Raw genomic sequence first — 19,873 nt, 5'->3', positions numbered from 1 at the left:
ACAACACTCACCATTGTACAAAACTCACTCCTTGTCTGTGTTCACAATAAACTCACTACCCTGCTTTTGAATAATATGGCACATTTTTAAGTTAAAATTGGATTAATGAGTGATGACCTTGTCATGCCTCATTACATAAATGAGGAGCAAGATTGTTACACCAGTTAATGAATTCCCTCTCAGCGCACGCATTTGGGATCTCGGTCACACAAATGTGGGTTGCCCTTTGATATCTGGATTCATCCTTTGTCAGCAAAGCAGCTGAACTTTTTCCCTTTAATAGAACAAAAAGAGAGGCTAGTGTTAACCCTTGCCTGGCCAGGAATGCTGGGGACCTCCCAGAACTGTGTCTCTTAAAAGGGAGGGAGTTAGGACCCTGCATGCGAGCTCTGATCATCCCTTTCTCCTTCACTGCCTGGCTCCCTGCCTCTCTCTCACACTCTCTGCTCCTTTTCTGCCAAAGAGTAGGTTAAGAAATGCCCAACTTTTCCCCCTCTTTCCAAAAAGATCAGAAAGGCAGGGTTAAAAACAAAAGAGACAGAAGAGTTTGTGAGGGCTGGGGAAGAAAGCATAGAAAGAAGAAATAGAGAAACACAGGCAGAGGGGAAAAGAGAGAGAGAGAGAGGATTTTAGAATTCTTGCTTGCAATTGCAACCGGTGGGGCTTGTGATATACAAGCACACGCGTGCACACACACACACACACATGCACACTGAGCTCTCCCTGCACCTGTCTGCTAGGGAAAGGCATAGCTGGGAGATAGAAGAGGCAACCCCTTCCATAAAGAATTGGGACAGGGAAAAGAGCCACTAAGGCAGCACCCAGAGAATGGAAGAAGAACTCCTAAACTTGCTGGCAAGGAAGGAGCCCCAAAAGCACACGGCTTTGTTTTCCGGTTTCTGAACTTGGAGCTTCTTGCGTGGGTTCATTTTTTTTCTCCTCCCCATTTTTTTTTTATTTCTGGCAGAGTTCTCTTCCCTAGAACTACGATACCAGCTGCAGCACATCTGGGCAAGACTGCCCATCCTTTTGGGCCAAGTGGAGATCAGGAGAGACAATCCCATTGCCTCCCCCACAAACTGGGTAGGAAAGAATCATTCTGATTTGAAACCACGCCAGCCCCAGCTGCCTCTCTTTATGTGGATACTGCACTTCCCTGGGATTGTCTGGTTTGTGCATCTAAGATGTCTGGAAAAGTTCTCCTGATGTACCTGACAATTTGTCCAGTTCTGCAGATCAGGTGAGGATGCTGCTTTCTACTATATACCCTCCTTAAACCCCCAAAAGGTGCCAGAGTTGGAAGCATCTCACCCTGGCTTTGAGACAGACTTCCCTGTGTCGGTTTCTAATGAGCCCTGATGTGTTTAAGAATGTTACTAGGCTGGTCTGCGCTCTGTCTCTTCTGCCTTCATTTCACGTGCCAGGTGGGGCTGGAGTCTTGAGATGGAGAGTATCCTTCCAGGACCTTTGAGGCTGAGCATCTCTCTATCAAGAGTCAGACAGATGCTTGGAATAATGAGCAGTTAACCAAGAGATCTCCCTGTCTCCACATGTGTGACTTAGGAAGGCAGGACACTGAGTCCTGTTTGGGTTTCTGTCACTGACCTGTTGTTGTGACCCAGGGCAAGTCAGTTTCAGCCTTTGTGCTTCATTGTCCCAATTCCACAGATGAGGATGCAATAGCTTTTTCTCCATCCCATATAGATTTGGTTAATAGATATTAACCACTTTAAGAGTCTCTGACAGAAGGAGCTCAATGTTGTTTTTCCAGGATGAATGGCATCCCTTATTTTCCTAGCTCAAGAGTCAGATAAGAAGGGCCAGAGCTGTGATGGAGAGGCAGGTGGTAGTCTCTGACTCACCCCTCCTCACAATCCCATCACCTTATCTGGCCCTAAGGAGCTAGCAAATTGCTGAGAGGTTTTTATACCCTTGTTTTAGCAAAGAGAACTGGGCTTCAGGTGATCTGGGTTCTATTCTTGATGAAAGACGCTCCATGTGTCCTGGGCAAAGTCCCTCATTGTCCCTCAGTTTACAAATCTGTGGAATGGGAACAAAATGCATACTTTCATACTGTGGCAAAGCATCTTGAGAGCTGTAGACCAAAGACAATGTATGGCCTAAAGCAGGTACAGATTGATCATTGCTGTTAATGTCATAGTCTCCATTTTTTCTTAATTTTCCCTTCTGGTTTGTTCCAGAATCTAACTGACATTCCCAGCTATTGGGCTAGATCCTTCTGCTGGTGTTAATCCCATTGATTTCAGTGGAGCTGCACAGATTCACATTGATGAGCCAGCTCTTATGTTTGCTATGGAGGCTGGATCTATTATTTCCCTGCAAAGAAAGGAAAACATTACCCTTAGATTTTTTGTCTTATGCTTGTCACTGCTGTTGCATGTAGATGTGTCTTCACTAAAGCTGAATCCTAACAGACCCTGAGTGCTCCTGTGAATATCATCAGTCCTTGCTGACTATGATAGGAATGGAGGGCATCTAGCACCTCACAGGATTGCTTAGTGCCCTGTTGGACCCAACCTCAAATTGCACATGGTGTCAGAAAGACTGTACATTTCTGCTGGGCATAGTGAACCAAGGCCTGCTTCTGACACAGCCAAGGACACCACTATTTGCTGGCATGGCAGGAGGAAAAACATGTCCCATATGTGCTAGGTGGCCAGACATGAAAAAGCACCCAGGAGAATCCCTGCGAGAGGTAGAACAGAACCCATGAGGAGGAAGGGAGCATTCAGCACTGGCATATCCTACAGGTTGGACTGTCCCAGGTATTGTCCCGGTTTCAGCTCAAAGCCTCTGGTGGTGTTGTGTAGGGGGATTAGGATGCTATCCCAGAGCCAGCAGTTTGTAAAGCCAGCAGTTTGTAAAGCTTTTCTGTAAACAGCAGTGAAAGCCCAGAGCACAAGGGGCTTCGAGTTTTTACTATTCCTAACCCTGCTGGTGAGCTTAATGGCTGGATCGGGAAAAGAACATGTTGTCAGCAGATCATTACCCCCAGGGCTCAGGGGAAGAGGGATTTTACTGGCTGAAGCTAATTGGCAGAATAAGCCAACTTAACGCCTATCAAATGCCATTACAAATGCAGTCAGGGGCTGGGAGCATGAATCCTGGTACTAATATGCTGATCCTCCTGAACTCTGAGGCTGGGAACATGAACACCCATTCCTTTGCATTTATCATGTGGCTCTTCTTTCACTCAGAGTCTGGGAGCACAAAGCCCAGTTCTATCACATTAGCAAATCAGTACTCCCAGATTCTGGGAGATGAATCCTAATGCCATTGCACTACTAGGCATGTCTTCCTGAATTCTGGCCCAGGGAGCTTGGACCTTAATGTCTATCAACCTACAGGGCTGGGAGCATGAACCTGGGGCACTTGTGTTTCCTACTGGTATCTATCCAGTGCACTTTTCTGCATAGTATGTGAGTTTAATTTCTTGCACCACTGTGATCCACCCATTTTTTAAGGTTCAGAAGGTGGATTCAGGCACCAATGCCCTATCTCATGGTCCAAGCATCTTCATAGCTCTGCAAAGGGCCAGATGATCTCCACAGCTTACAATTCAAAATCACATTCACAGAGTGCTGTAGTTTGGAAGTGAGCCAAGAACTACAGGGAGGCTTAAATTCTAGGTGCTCACTTTTCTAATAGGAAGCCGTACCCTGAAATTGGCCCATCTTCCCTTCCCCGCCCATCCTTATATCCAGATGAGATCCTCTCTGTTCCATCATCCAAGCAAACCCCAGGATTCTCCAATATGCCCTGCTCTATTCCTGAAGAGCTGAGTGTCTGGAATAGGACTGGCCAGGGGTTGTTGATGGAAAGGTGTGGGGGAGAGAAAGGAACTTTGATAGCTTCCCTGTCCATGTGTATTGGATTTTCACAGCTGTGGCAAGTAGCCGATGTCACATTTCATACCATAGTCCAGTCCAAACTTTGATGGAACTGTTTAAAATAGCCCAGGCATCTTTCTGAAACCTCCTCTTCTAGCAGGAGCTTCAGGTACCTCTGGAAGCACAAGGATGCTTTGTGCTGAGCTGAGTTAGCCAGTCCAGCCAATCCACACACCACTGATTCTGAGGATTCTGCTTACCATTACTTACTGAGGCAGATACTTATCTGGTGCCCAAAAATGCAGCTTTTCCACTGGGGCACAGTTGGTAGGTGGTATTGCACTAGCTGGTGGCCTGATGCTCCTCCTGGTACAGCAGCTGACAGAATGTGCCTCTCCTCTTACATAACTCTCTTCCATTTACTGGAAATAGTAAGACCAGTTCCAACTGAGGTCCACCCCCTGGGAGAAATCCTACTGCCTATAAGCCATTGTCCACAAAGGCATAATGCTGCACCCAGGACCCTACTCTGTCTGCTCCTTTGATGGGGGAACAAAAACCATCATTGTGGGAGTGGTTTCTAGATCCATTTTCCCTTCTGCAGAAGGTTAGTGCTGCACTAGAATGTCACTGCACTCATGGCATAGTATTGGACATGGGATCTGGATTCATGGGATCTCCATGGGGTTAGCTACAGTAGCTTGGTACTGCTCTTGCAATGCCCAGCAACTATTATCCCAGCTGGTACAGACAGACATGCAGCTTGTCTATGTGGGAACACTTAGGATAGTGAATCTAAATTAGTTTTAAAGTGGATCAGTTAAACAGTATTAAACCTTCATCTAAATGCTCCTAGAATAGCACTGCCTTAAATGCAGCATGGTTTATTTAACTTCCAAAGTGAATTAAGCTAAATGAAATGAAGGCCATTTTAATTCTGCATAAGAGCATCCACACAGAGGTAAATGGAAGTTAACTAATTTATGCTAAATTCATAGTTAATTCAGATTAATTTACACAGGCATGCCTGTGCAGACAAGCCCTTGGTGGCATTGTTATACGACTAAAAATCTATTTTAGCACATGGTAATTAACAGTGGTCAGAACAGTTTCAATTCAATGAAATTTTGTCAAAGAATTTCAGTGAAGCCTCTGTCAAAAGAGTTTTGAGCAAGCGGGACTCTTGTACTCTATAGTACAGTGACTATAGCACTAGCTGGGGATGTGGGAGAGCCAGGCTTAGGTCCCTGGTCTGCTTGATCTGGGATGAAAAGTCTATCTTAAAGCTAGACTCTGAACCTTCATCTTCCTCATGCCCAGGCCAGGATCAGATTGCAGGTATTTTCACTCTGCTTCCCAGATCAAATCTGTCACACCCAAAACACCCTTCACCACAATTCTGTTTTTATGGAAACACTTGGAAACCTTTGGGTTTTCTCAATTGCAAAACAAAAAGAAATTCCAGAGATCCAACCATTACCACAAAACAGAGTTGTCACCCTCTATCAGTACCCCGCTAGGTCCCCATTAAGTATCCAGTACCCCCTTAAGTCCGCTGCATTGCTGTCGCCTCCAGGGAGCAGGGCAGGGGGGCGAGGCCAGCACAGCTGGCCCCCGCACTCCGTCCCATGTCCCCACCATCATGGTGGTGTGTTGCCACCTGTCCAAACACTTCTGTGCATTGTGATTGGCTGTTTGTCAGCCAATCAGAGACTGAATAAAGCATTATGGACAGACAGATGGACAGATTAAGTCTTTTATAATGTTAGAATAATGAAAGCTTGCCTGGCATTGTCCATGGTACTTTGAAAAGAAATTCCAGCATTTTCTGGACAAAGGGGGTTCTGAGGTTCCTTCCTAATTTTCTATGACTCTATGATTCTGTCATAGAAAACCTGTCTGTCAATGGATAAATTGGTGCAAGTAACATCATCCATATTGTGCAGGTGGGGAAACCGAGGCATGGGAAGGAGAGGGGTCAAGCAATTCACCTAAGCTCACACAGCATGTTAATGGCAGAAATTGAGCCCAGACTTCCCACCTTACAGCCACCTCCCCGCTCTTTCCTCCCCCCAGCAAACCTGCTGTGACTTTCCTGTTCAGATACACTTGGCCTGTATAAATGCAGCTACATTTGAAGAATAGCTCTACAAGTTGAGTCCTGGAGGCCTTGAATGCCTGTTCCTCTGTGACTACGTGGAGCATGTCACTATTCAGAGGCCATCATTTGGGCCTCTTCTGCTTGCTCATTGATATGGTGCAAAACTTCAACATAAATGCCTGAGTTGCACAAAACTGTGGTATCATTGATGCAACCCAGTGTTCTTGCACAGCAATATCATGCATTGCCTAAGGAGGGAATGGTTGACCCCGTCCATATCCCAGAGTGTGCCTGGGCAAAAAGTTTTGACATGTATGCCACACACCCAAACATGGAACAGGGAACAATTATATTGGATTGTACCTGTCACTAGCTGCCAAACCTAAATAACTTGGTTTGAGGAGATGCATCCTCCAGTCCAGAGAACATCCACTGGATGTTCCCGATTGCTAAATGTTTGCTGTGTGACATTTCCATTAGCAGATGTGTGTGGGCTCCACACACAGATGCAGCCCTCCTCCCTAATTACTCTGCCTCTGCAGTAGCTGTCAGGCATCAATTACTACACCTTCTCTGCCTGTCATGGTAGGATTTGGAATAGAAGCTTTTGAAAAAAGGGACCAGGATTGGTTGTCATTAAAGCCAGACAGCTCTTATCTAAACCACACATACATCCTCTTTCCAAAAATTCTTATCTTAATGCTGCTGTGATGCGTATATTGATAGGGAATCCTAAGAAAGACCATTTCCATTGAACACTGAGAAGAATAAACTCTTCCCTTAGTGCTTGCAGAATGCTTTAGCCCTCAATGAGAGATAAGGCTCAGATTTGCTGTTATAGGCATAGTAGGAAATCCATCAAATGCATACACAGCTCATACTGGTTTGGTGAGCCGAATAAGCCCTTCTAGCCACTCTTATGCCAGCATAACAGTATGTTGCTGAGACTCTTGCTAATACAGGGGAGATACCAAAGACTTTACATCTATAACAATACTAGTATTAGCTAAAATATAGAACTGCCTTAAAGCTGAGAGTAGCATAACCAAACTCAATTGTTTGTGGGACTTTGTTCTACTCCGCTGGCTGCAGCCTCTACAGAGAAGCTTATGAATGTGCTGCTGCCACAGAGCTGGAGGATCTTGAGACTTCGATCAGTTACTAATGACACCCTTTAGGACCAGTGTTTTGATCCAGGACTCCTGACTTCAGACCCCAGAGCAGAACTGCCTGAGTATTTAAAGAATATTAAAATGAGGCTTAGAGGCAGCCAAGGTTTTCTCACTTTTGCCAGTGTTCCTTGTTCTGCTGATGATCTTGCCAGGAGCCAAACAAGATACGTAGTGGTAGTGAAAAAGCAGTAATGTTAGCATTTCCTGCTTCTATTGTGAACTGCACCAGGATAATTCAATGTAATTTACTACAGGCCACACCTGCAAAAATGCATTTACCAAGACTGTAGACTCCAGCCAGCTGGGTAGATGGCTGATTGATCAGTGTCTCCCAGTAAACAATCCTATTTTTTCTTTTGCAGCAATCACAAAGGGTTCTCATTGACTTTTTTCAATGGACATATTTAAAAGTCACACAGCAATGTAAATATACAAGCTAACCTAGTAACTACATCTATTTGTAAAGGAAAACATATCCAAACATCAAGGCTGCCGTCTTTTTAAACATACTTAGAATAAATTGTAATGAGCAACCAAACAGGAAGAGCAGGCTGATGTGAAAATGCCTAAACTAAGCTAAAATGTCAGGGGACTTACCAGGGAAAAAATACAGTGGGTCCAGTCTTTTGATGGAAGTATTCCTTAGCATCTGGGTATGCTGGCTAGATAGAGTTTTAAAGAGAATAAGATGCAAACTTTATGTGTATTTTAATATTAGGAACCACTGGCTACATGAGCTGCTGCATCACTGTAGCAACAAGCTAATGGCAACTTTGCTCATCTCTACAGCGATGTAGTGTTGGCAGGCATGAACAATGACACTATTGTGCAATAGCAACAAGCTACTGCACAGTAGCTCATTGCAACTGTGCAGTAGGGTTGGAAACAACCTGTGCACTGCTGGGACTGCTTAGTAATGGTGGTTACTGTACAGCTGGGCACGCCTGTAGATGCACCAACTGATAAATTAACTGCAACATATAAAATGAATAGCATTTCCCTTCTAGTCCTTTCCCAGTCTCAGCCTCCCTATATATTGAAATGAGATCTGCATTCCAGAGCCTCTTTCCACATCATTACAGGGCTCCAGCTGAGATGTATCAGCACAATGGCAGTTCTCACAGATAAGTTCTCTCCAGCCCTGGGGAGAGTTGACATACTGATGACAAATTTAGAGGGGCATGTGTGATAAATGTTGAATTGCTTTTTGTTGATCTGTGAATCCTGATATTTAATTATGGTATGAATATTGTAAGTGACCTGCTCAGTAAGGTAAAGTTACTCCATAACAGTGGTGGGTTATTAGAATTTCCTGTGTGACTATGCTGATTTAATTTAATAAGGAGCTAGAGAAAGAGCAAACAAGAAGGCAACATAATAGAGCTAGATAAGTACACCTCAGCCCACACCTCTAAGAGCAGGGCAAGTTATTAGTTCAAGGGTACTGTCTCCAAGGAGGATGAAAGCTTATATTACCAGGCTGGAAAAGTGAAAATAAAAAAACGCTAAACAGCTTTTACAGCATAGGGACTGTTTACAGCTAGGGTAGAAATAGTTTGAGTTAAAAAAAATGGATTATGCCAGTAAGGATTTTCTGATAAGGGGGTTTCTGTAAGCATATAAGAAGGGGGTTTCTGGAGGCTCCCCATGTGGAAGATGGGAAGATAGCTGCTAAGCCAAACAAGTATATAGTCTGTTTTATTTTTAAAAGGTCTGCTTTCTTAAATTCTTTTGTTCTAATGAATAGTACTGTGCTTAGTACTAGGGGCCATCCTGTCACTCTGTTAACTACTGCAGCTTTTCTGAGAGGGAAAAGAGCTGAAAGGTAGGACCTAGTGAGGAAGGTTAGTACTACGGCTCTGCAGTGTCAAATGAAGTAATGGGAGAACAGTGTAATTCCACCTAGAGGCAAGTGAAGCTAGAGATCTCAAAGGGAGCACACTTGACAGAATAGTTCAGAGGTCCAGTTCATCCAGTAACTGTGATAACACTTCTTAACAAGGGCAGGATTGCTCTTTGTTAGATACAGGCTGATATTTGGGACAGAAGTAAGTGATATTGTTCCAAAAGAAGCTCCGAGAGAGGGCATGGTGCTCTCCTTCTGGTACCCAGGTTTTCTGATAGCTGGAAAGGAGCCTTACTTAACCCTGCTCTCTCCATGTCCTCCATTGCAGTCTCATGCCTCAGATGGCCTTAGCAACAGTCAGGACCCATATGCTTAGAAGTATCCAGGGAATGTAACTGTGGGAAATAAGAAAGACTCCTGCCCTCTCACCTGTATAAATGCCTCAACCTGCCCCCTTTTGGAGTCTACTGCCTTACAAGTTACAAGTGCATTTCTCTGAGACAAAACCTTGCAAGGCTGTTGAGGCCTATGTTGGTGTATAGGGTAGAAAATGCTTGGGGTCCAGGTAATTCCTTCCTTATTTTTCATCTGCTTACTTCAGGTCAGAAAGCACAGAGGAGTATGACTATGATTACCTGACTGTCAATAAAACCTGGGTCCTGACTCCCAAAGCCCAGGAGACAGACGCCACACAAATCCTCAACTCACTGCTGAAGAACTATGACAACAAACTGAGACCTGACATCGGCAGTAAGTGTCTCCTCAGGGCCTCTGCCTCCAGTCTTTTGTGTATCTCTGAGATGCAGGAAAGAGCTACAAGCTCTCTGATCTGGGTGGAAGGAGAGGAGAATGATTTCAATTATCACTTCCAAGCAGCATTCTCTTTAATCCAACTAGGACTATAAACTTCCTCAGAGCAGTGCCTAGCCAGTAGCAATCAGGGGCCTCCAATGCTGTGAAATTCCTCAGTTGTGCATGGTACTAGCAGTGAAAGGAACCCTAGCTATGAGTTATTCACTGTAGCCCATTCCTTGCAACAGGAATATTTTCAAGGTAATGATCCAGAATGCCTAGAATCCATGCTCCAGGTCTGGAACTCGTAGTGCTCCTGGCCTTCATTCCAGCCACTTTTATGCTGGCAGACTTGCGTGAACCTGCAGGTTTCCCTCATTCTGCCTTCTGTCTGCTTCCTGTCTGCTGTGAACCTCAGCCCCTGGCTCACCCATGTCCATTTTGCTCTCCTTCCAGTCAAGCCTACATTCATCGACGTGGACATCTATGTGAACAGCATTGGCCCAGTCTCCGTCATCCAAATGGTGAGTGATCAACACTACCAGACGAGAGAAGGCAGAGGGTGAGAGCATGAAGTCTGAGATCTCATCTGTATCCCCCCACCATCAGAAACGCACCAAAGACATTACATCCACAAGCCCCAAAATGTCAGTTTCTAAACTGACATACTAACACAGAAAGGCAGTTTTCTTTCCTCTTACCTAGGGGAGAGATGTCATGGGCTTCTTAAGACCACAGGTACAGCTGTTTGAGACAGGCAGCGCTGGGACTGCAAAATTTGCCTAGGTTTTGGCTTTGGACACTGGTTTGGATCCTAATTTCCAAATGCCCCCATGTCTGTGTTTCAGATAAATGACCCTTCATCACTAGTTGCTGTTCAGACAGTGATCAATGTGCTTCTATTCCCAGGCTTTGCTGCATTAGCAGGCATGTGTGTGATGCGTTTCTTCAGCCTAGGAAGAAGGAAAGTAACTACTTGCATGCTTAGGCACTTTATACTCTTGAAACACACTGCTGCTGCTAGAGCAAGCATGTCACAATGTACTGTTAGGTTACCTTAGAGAGAGATCAGTGTACTTTACTTGGGAATAGAAATATAAGCCCTTCCCTCCATGACTCTGGGTATGACTACCATGGAAATGGTCCCGTGATATGAAACGCTGGTGTATAGACATGTGTATTGTTGGCACTCATGGGTGGAAGATGGATCATTGTTTTCATATTTTAAACGTGGTTGTGGAAATAGGACCTAATAAAGGATCAGGACTCCACTTTGTTGGTGCTGTAGAGGAACACAACGAACATTTATTCTCTGTCCTGAGGCGCTGCCCAGCTGTGCAATGCTGATTGGAATATTGTCAGCTGTTATTCATAGGAAATGTCAAAAATGTTTCTTTCCTCCCTCTGTATTTCTCCTCCTGAAGAAACTCTACCTTTTCAGCAAAGAAACAAATCTGCAAAATGTTTCAGGTTTTGAATACCATTTTCAGTGTAGGGTTTTTTTTGACAAAATACTTTAAATCTCTTTTCCAGAAATCAAAACAATGATTTTTAATAAAAAGGGAAGCTGAAACAAAAATTACCAGACCTGAAAAAATCTGCTTTCCCATTTTTCATGGAAAAAAACCTAAATTTGAATTTTATTTTTCCACAAATAGTTCAAGTTAAGTTAAACACCACTGTTAGTTTTAAAAAAAAGGTGTTTCAATGAAAACTGTTCAGTGGCTCTAACTCTAAGCCAAGAAGTATGGCAGTGTCTATTTCCAGGTACTTCTAGGATATATGACAGCAATAATATAGAGGCTCACTGCCCTTCAGTGCAAATGTGATAAGTGAGCAGGACCGGAAGTTCCCCTTTCCCCTTATGGTGTATAACATCACCAACCCCGGCCACTGACCCTAGTTATGTGGTGTGTGACATCAGCAACCCCGCCCCCACCCCCAGTCACGTGGTGTGTGATGCCACCACCACATGGTCTATAATATCAGAAGGACAGCCCATGCAGACCCCCAAAGCCCAACCCCTCATGCTGCAAGAACTGCCCTAGATCACATAGTACAGTTATGACCTATCAGGTCCCAGCCTGCTCTAGTGTGGCCTATGGAGTGGCAGTGGGGTGGTGTGACGCCTCTAACAACCTGCCCCACCACCCCTGACAAATTGGAAGGGCTTTCAGAGGCCTCAGACCTCCCCAAGAACAACGCTGAATCACTTGGAGTGAGTAGAGGGAGTGGGATTTGGGTTGCAAGTCCACCAGGTCTATCTGCTTTCCAAAGCGAGGCCTCTGTCTGAGACTGTGCTCAGACATGGGGGGCAGACATGGAGGAGATTCAGGAGCATGAGCTGGATGCCAAGTCTACCAAAATATGACCAGGGACCATGACAGAACTCAAGCAGTCCATATTGAAATCGCCTATGGAGAGCGTGGACAACTCTGTCTCAAGGGACTCTGCGAGGTAACTAATTTAGATGATTTTTGTGGGGGTGATTTTCTTGTAACTGTCTGGGCCTGTGTTAATAACTATGTTTTTGCAGGTAGACAACGCCTTCATAGAGAGCTTTCAAAACCTGCACATTGGCACCCCGCTGAAAGTAAAAGTCTTTTGCGTGAACTGTTTTTGTGTCTAAAAGAGAACAGTTTGAAACTAAAGACTGATGCAACATTTTTGTCCAAAAACAATAACCATTAACCCCAGCTTTGAGCCTGTGGAGATTACCGAACAGAGCTATGAGCCCATGGAGGTCACTGAGCAGGGATGTACTTGGAGCCTATTTTCAAATAAAAAAGTATCCCACCCCCCTGTTCAGAAGAAGGTTTCTTGCGTGACCTGGTTTTGAAAAACTGTTCAAGATGTAGCTGAAGACCTTGTTAATGTTGTATTTCTTACCTGCTTAATAAGCCTTGTTTTACCATGGTTTAAATTTGTCCTCAAGTGTTTGAATGCAGCATACGGGTGTTAGCGTGGGGTGGGTGTTGGGGTAGCAGTTACCAGACATGTCTGCACAGGAGGCTAATGTTAAAGGAAGTTCATTACTCTTCTGGCGAAGCTGGCAGTTTTGGTGAGGTGAACATGCTTTTTGAAGTTGCCAAAAGGTAGAATAAGGTTCTGGACAGGAGCGGAGTGGCCGCCTGGCTTTCAGATCAGAACACTTGCACCCTACACAAATTGGCGAGAAGACATTTTAAAAGAAACAAGACTGTTGTTTCAGATATTGATGTGCAATGGCAGGCAGATTTGGTGGATATGCAGCAGTTTTCCAAGCACAATCATAGGGTCAAGTTTATCTTAACAGCGATAGACATATTATCAAAATATGTGTGCGCTGTGTGTCTAAAAGACAAGTCAGGCGGTGGAATAGCTCGGGCCTTTAAAACGATTTTTTACAGAGGGCCGCGTACCTTGAAAATTACAGACTGATCAGGGGAAAGAGTTTCTAAATAAGCCTTTAAGCAAACTGTTAAAACAGTATAATATTCACCATTTTGTGATGAACAATGAAGTGAAAGCGGTGGTGGTAGAGAGGTTTAACAGCTAATTTAACAACTTCTTTGCATCCATTTTTCTGAGCGGGGACCAGGTCATCCCCTCCATCATGATTCCCTGACAGTCCCAGGGGTGGCGCAGCCAGGCTCGGGGTCAGAGTGGACATAGTCAGGGACCTCCTGGTGGGACTGGACACATCCAAAAATCAGCAGGACCTGACGATCTCTACCCCAGAGTGCTGAGAGAATTAGCAGAGGTCATTGCGGGTCCCCTGGCAGAACTTTACAAGCACTTGTCGTGCTCTGGCAAGGTGCCAGAGGACTGGAAGATGGCCAATGTGGTCCCCATTTTCAAAAAAAGGGAGGAGGGAGGACCCAGGAAACTATAGGCCCATTAGTCTTACCTTGGTCCTGGGCAAGCTCTTTGAGAAGATTATCCAGGAGCACATCTGCAAGGGACCAGCAGGGGAGTGTATGCTTAGGGGCAACCAATATGGGTTCATCAGAGGCAGGTCCTATCAGACCAACCTGGTGGCCTTCTGTGATCAGGTCACTAAATCCTTGGACGTAGGCATTGTGGTGGACATAGGCTTTTCTAAAGTTCAAAAAGACTTCGACACAGTCTCTCACCCCATTCTCATTAAAAAATTAGGTGACTGTGGCGTTGATCACTACATGGTCAGATGGGTGGCCAATTGGCTGGAGGGCCATACCCAGAGTGTAGTGCTGGACGGATCTTTTCTGACCTGGAGGGATGTCGGCAGTGGGGTCCCCCAGGGCTCGCTCCTTGGGCCTGCACTGTTCAACATCTTCATCAGTGACTTGGACGAGGGGGTAAAAAGCACTTTGTTCAAATTCGCAGATGACACTAAGATGTGGGGGGAGGTGGGCATGCTAGAGGTGAGGGACAAGCTGCAATCAGATCTGGACAGGTTACAGAGGTGGGTGGATGAGAACAGGATGAGTTTCAACACTGACAAGTGCAAGGTAAACAAGTGCAAGGTACTGCACCTGGGGAGGAAGAACCAGCAGCATACCTACACGCTGGGGAACTCCCCTCTTGCCTGCACAGAGGCAGAAAAGGATCTTGGAGTCATTATTGACTCAAAGATGAACATGGGCCGCCAATGTGGAGATGCAGTCAGAAAGGCTAACCACACCTTGCCATGCATCTCAAGCAGGTTCAAGGAGGTGATCCTCCCCCTCAACTGTGGCCTGACCAAGGTCACATAGGAGTACTGCATCCAGTTCTGGGCACCACACTTCAGGAGGGATGTGGACAAAATGGAGAGGGTCCAGAAGAGGGTTACTCGCGTGATCAGGAGTCAGCAGGGCAGGTCCTATAAGGATAGGCTATGGGATCTGAACCTGTTCAGCCTCCACAAGAGGAGGTGGAGAGGGGATCTGGTGGCCATCTATAAACTGGCCAAGGGAGACCAGCAGGCAGTGGGAGAGTCCCTGTTGCTCAGAGCACTACTGGGAGTAACAAGGAGCAATGGCCATAGGGACCTCAGGCTCTCCCCAACTAATCTCCTTAGCTCATTGAAATCCATCCTCCTGGAGTCCACGGTTACTGTCTTGCTGCAGGCCTTTGCTGCCCTGTGCTGGATGGCGAATTCCAGTAGGCGATCATCACTGTCACCCAGGTGATCAAGGCACGGATTTTAATAGAGTCTATGTCACATTAATAGTCCTCTCAGCCATCTCAAAAAACAAAAACAAACAAACCCATGCATTTATATGGGAGTAACAGGGAGCCAACAGCTGACAGAGAGCAGATTCAGGCTGGATATCAGGAGGCAATACTTCACAGTCAGGGCGGCTAGGATCTGGAACCAGCTTCCAAGGGAAGTGGTGCTTGCTTCTACCTTGGGTGTCTTTAAGAGGAGGCTAGATAGACACCTTGCCAGGGTTGTCTGACCCCAGTACTCTTTCCTGCCTCTGGCAGGGGGTCGGACTTGATGATCTGCTCAGGTCCCTTTTGACCCTACTAACTATGAAACATTAAAATCAAATAAGTGGAGGTATTTTATAGCCTGCAACACCTTTCACTACATTGATGTGTTACCAGAGTTTATAAAGAGCTACAACCACATTTTTCACAGAACTATCTACACCAGGCCTGTTGACATGAACTTCTTAAACTCTCCATGGGTGAGGAAAACTGTATGGGGACTATTTCAAAATAAAACCAGCAGCACCCGTGTTTAGAAAAGGAGACCACATGCAGGTGTCTAGGACCAAAAGGGAGGTTTGAAAAAGGTTATGAAAATCTCATTGGTGAATGTTTGTTCATATTGTATGAAGTCCTTAGACACATGCAAACGCCTGTATACCACCTAAAAGATTACAAAGACGAAACTATCGAGGGTTCTTTTTACCTGAAGAACTACAACAAGTGAACCCCAAACAGGACAGAGTTTACAGGGTTGAAAAAGTTCTAGTAATGAAAGGAAGGGGAGGAAGGCAGCGGTTGTTGGTGAAACGGTTGAGGTGGCTGGCTAAATTTAACAGCTGGGTGGAAGCCTCTCAACTGTGTAACATATAAGGGTACCTCAGTCAGAAGGCCGAGATGCGTGATGGCGGCTTCCACATCGCGTTGCCCAGAGACGCTTGTGTCATGATTTTTCCACAGAACACCAGCTCGAACTTTACCATACCGCTGGTTAAACCTCTGGATCTGCTGGGGAACTGGGAGACAGGGTTAACAGAAATACAATACCTGCACAGCTGGAACAACATCAATGAAAACACCAGATTTACCAGGCATTGCACAAGACCAATTATCTCAAGAGAGTGGTTTACTGTTAGGACCATTTGGGAGCACGAGTGGATGGCTCTGTTAGAAATGGATGGGGAGGTGTTAGATTTTTTAAGCAGAACCCTGCTGCCCTCTCTACTGGGGCCTAGGGATGCTCTTTTTGTGGGGGAGAACTAATGCCATCTGTCTATATTACCGGCAAACCCAGCAAACAAATACACTATTACGATTTTACCAGTCTTTACCCCTTCATAAACAAAATGAAGGACTACTCAACTGGACACCCTGAAATCATTCGTGACAATTTCCAACCCCTGTTGAGCTATTTTGGAATAGCCAGGGTGAAACTGTACCCACCATGAAACCTTTTTTTCCCCTGTGCTACCCATCAGGGTGAACAGGAAACTCATGTTCACGCTGTGCTGCCTCTGTGTGGAAAAAAGACAGCAAAAGTTCAACCACACTGATGAAGAGAGGGCCCTCTTGGGCACATGGTGCACACCAGAATTGAATAAATCTATCGCCAAGGGATACAGAGTAGCTCAAATCTATGAAATCTGGTATTTTGCTGAGAGATCTAGCATCCTTTTTTCATGTTACATAAAAATGCACCTCTGACAGAAGCAGGAAGCCTCGGCCTACCCTGCCTGGTATACTGACCAAGAAAAATGAGAGAGAGATGTGGCTAATTTCTTGCAAAAAGAAGGTGTGACCTTACGCCCAGAGCATATTAAACCCAACCCTGCAAAGCGCCAAATAGCAAAATTGTTTCTATATCCTTTGGGGGGAGCCCAAAGAATTCTTTGGCTACCTCTTTTCTCTTGCGACTTTATTGATGGTGGGGCAGCCTGTGTGTCTTTGAAGCAAGCCAAGGAGCGTTACATGCTTTTGGGTAACACAAACAGCTTTATAGCCTGTTTCACCACCACTTATGCATGCTTAAGAGTTGTACGAACTGTTAGCTTGCAAGACCGGTGTCTGTACCAAGACACAGATTGTGATATTTGTGAGCCGCGAGGGACATTGGAACCCCCTGCTAGGCGATTATTTAGGTGAGCTCACCAGCGAAATCCCACCAGATGCACACATCACAGAGCTTGTGTCGGCCAGTCCAAAAACCTATAGGTACAGGTTGTCCAGGGGAAAGGTTTGGTTGAAGGTCAACGGGATTACCCTGAATGTGGCCAACAGTGAAAGTCAGCTTTGAAACCTTGAGAGATCTTGTTCTAAATTATGGGGCAAACCCCACTGGGGACACCCCTAAAACAATTGTGATACAACAGCACTCTATTGTCAGGAACAAAAGCAAGAGGATGATAGAAACCAAAGCCTTGAGAAAAAAGCAGAAAGTTGTTTATGACAAAAGGGTCCTCACAGAAAGCTTTAACTGTCTCCCCTATGGTTTTTAAAGGTGGATATGCAATGGAAGCACCCCTCTTCTGTGATTTTGGCAGGCCCTAGCAACTGTGGTAAAAGTTACTTTCTTAAAATCTTCTGGATCATGCTGATAAAATGTTGTCTGTTATGCCTGAGAATATCGTGTGGTGCTATAGCTGTTGGCAACCTTTGTATAAAGAACTGCTTTGTAAATATCCTTTCATCAAGTTTGTGGAGGGTCTACTGGACAGTCTCAACAATGACTGTTTGTTTCCTCCTAATAAAATAAATATGGTTGTGATAGATGGTTTGATGGACACTGCTTGTGACGGCAGCAAAAATCGAGAAAGCCTTTACCAAGTACGTGCACCATGGGAATCCTAGTGTTATGTATATAGTTCAAAATGTTTTCTGTCAAGGGAAAAGGAGCCACACCATTACCCTTAACACAAAATACGTGGTTTTGTTTAAAAACCCCAGGGATAAGCTACAGATAGTGTCCCTGGCATGGCAGATGTACCCGGGTAAGGCCCAGTTCTTTCTAGAAGCTTCTGAGGATGCCACTAAAACACTTTACGGGTATCTGGTGGTTGATTTAAATGCTTCTACCCCGGATGATTTTAGATTAAGAACCAGGCTTTTTCCTCCTGACCAACCGGCTGCTCATACTTTAAAAAAAACAGCGGGTGGGAATAAAAAGACATGATGTAGTGGCAGTATGTTCTTAGCTCTTGAGAGGGTAGAAGGGGAACATGTCATGGGACGGAGACCTCTGTAGAAATTTACTAACTAAATCATAAATAATAGTGTAGCGGGCTCAGTGCTTCAAGGACAGGCTGATAAGACACAGGCTCATCGCCTTGAAGTCTGAAGCAGAGATACAGCGCCCCCCGCTCCATTAGTTAACATGTAGCCAAAAACCAATTTTGAAATAATTAAGAGTTTTCCCACACTGACCTGATAGTCACAGTGGAAAATTCCCACCTGCGCGCACATCTTGTCTGTAAACTATAAATCGCCTCTAACAGTTTTATTCGGGGCCTCTGAGTTTGTTCAGAGTGCCCAGCATGCTGAATAAATTTTGAGACAGACAGCGATTCTGGGGCTTTGGGAACAGCTCCGCAAGGGGTCACGAACTCCTCAACACCTCAAGGGTGGCTGTGTTCTTCTAAGGCCCCTTGACCGTGCCAGTTTGGGCCTGATGGGCACCCTCAGTTCTCTCCCGCCAGGTCTTGATGTACGTATAAAAATAGGGAGGCTGAATGCAAGTCCTCTTGGACACTGTTTGATAGACTCTCTGAACCTCATGGGTTCTCAGACCCCTTGTGGGTCCCATTTTACAATGGGTGTCTCAGGGCACCCTAGCCATATACAACTGCTCCTGTACCACGCCCCAAGCCTCACAGATGGTACTGGCGTTGTCTTGCCTAGGCCTTGTTAAGATTAGGCCCCTTGTCCTCATTGGGCTCTCCGTAGCCCTTGTCTCTGCGCCCCCCGGCCCTGGGCTCTGTGCACTGCAAAATGCTGCACCCTCTCTGGTGCCGGGGTCTGTGCACCCCATATGTCACGCCCTCTCTGGCACCAGGGTCCCCACGCTGCAGTGGGCCCCCAGTGAGGCCTCCTCCTTCCCCAAATAGCTTCACCCAAACCACTGCTCTTATAAAATGGCAAACAAAACATAAGCCCATAGGCTATAACATAACACAAGGGTGTGCTCAGCCCCTTTACATTACCCAGAGCAGAACTTAGTCAGGCCTCTTCCCTTCACTTGCTCTAGGAGGGCTCCTTCTCCCTTGGCTGCCAGCAGAGAACTCCCTCATAGTCCCCGTCCTGCAGTTTATATGGGTCCAGTGCCCTGCCCCTTCCAGCCAGCTGACCAGGTGCAGGTACAGGCTAATGTCCTCATTAGCTAGCTGCTATGGCAGCCTGCACCTAGGCTCCTGTCTGGCTCTTTGAGCTCGCCTCAGGCAGTTTCTGGCCTTCTAGGAGCAGGCACCTATGTGCCCTGCGACACGCATAAAAAGAAATTTGGCTCTCTTAAAACTGCTTCTTCAGTCATCCCCACAGCAGAGAAAAGCTATATTCTGCTTGGCCTCTATTGATTTAGTAGCAGCCATTTCAGAAATTGCTCCAAACACCTTAAAAGGAAACATCCCTTTGACACCACATCAAATTCACATGCTGAAAAAGAGACGCAGAACCATAAAAAACCTAAGTAACAAAAGATTGCCTCTTAAAAAAAAAGAAAGCTGATGAAACAGTCTGGGGGATTTATTGGCCCTCTGTTAAGTTTTGCTTTTCCTCTGATTATGGGGTTTTTGGCCAGCCGGTGATGGAGCATACAGAAAAAATGTACCTGGTGCCTAAACATGAACTGGAACAATTAAGGGCTCCCCAACCGCCTCAGGAAAATATCAGAACCGAGGCAACCCACTTACTGGATGCTGAAAAGAGAGATATTCTCCAAGGGCCGGGTTTAGCAGAATAC

At 45.5% G+C, this 19,873-nt stretch overlaps 1 protein-coding gene across 2 annotated transcripts in view; it reads left to right on the top strand.

The window, feature by feature from the left end:
- Positions 1-439: 439 nt before the first annotated feature.
- The window catches only part of LOC149858312 (gamma-aminobutyric acid receptor subunit gamma-4), a 130,525-nt gene continuing 111,091 nt past the window's right edge, over positions 440-19,873 (top strand). The window contains exons 1-3 of one of the 2 annotated variants that reach the window (XM_090060337.1): positions 440-1,240; positions 9,572-9,720; positions 10,219-10,286. In XM_090060337.1, the coding sequence (XP_089916463.1) occupies positions 1,185-1,240; positions 9,572-9,720; positions 10,219-10,286 (273 nt within the window). In that variant the 5' untranslated portion in view covers positions 440-1,184. The remainder of the gene's footprint in view (positions 1,241-9,571; positions 9,721-10,218; positions 10,287-19,873) is intronic. The other variant, XM_090060338.1, reaches the window with a different exon arrangement.

Source organism: Crocodylus siamensis, chromosome 8, assembly GCF_052110815.1.
Source record: "Crocodylus siamensis isolate JL-2025a chromosome 8, ASM5211081v1, whole genome shotgun sequence".
Taxonomy (NCBI): Eukaryota; Metazoa; Chordata; order Crocodylia; family Crocodylidae; genus Crocodylus; species Crocodylus siamensis.
Note: the sequence above shows the minus strand (reverse complement) of the source record. Positions and strands in the feature narration are given on the sequence as shown.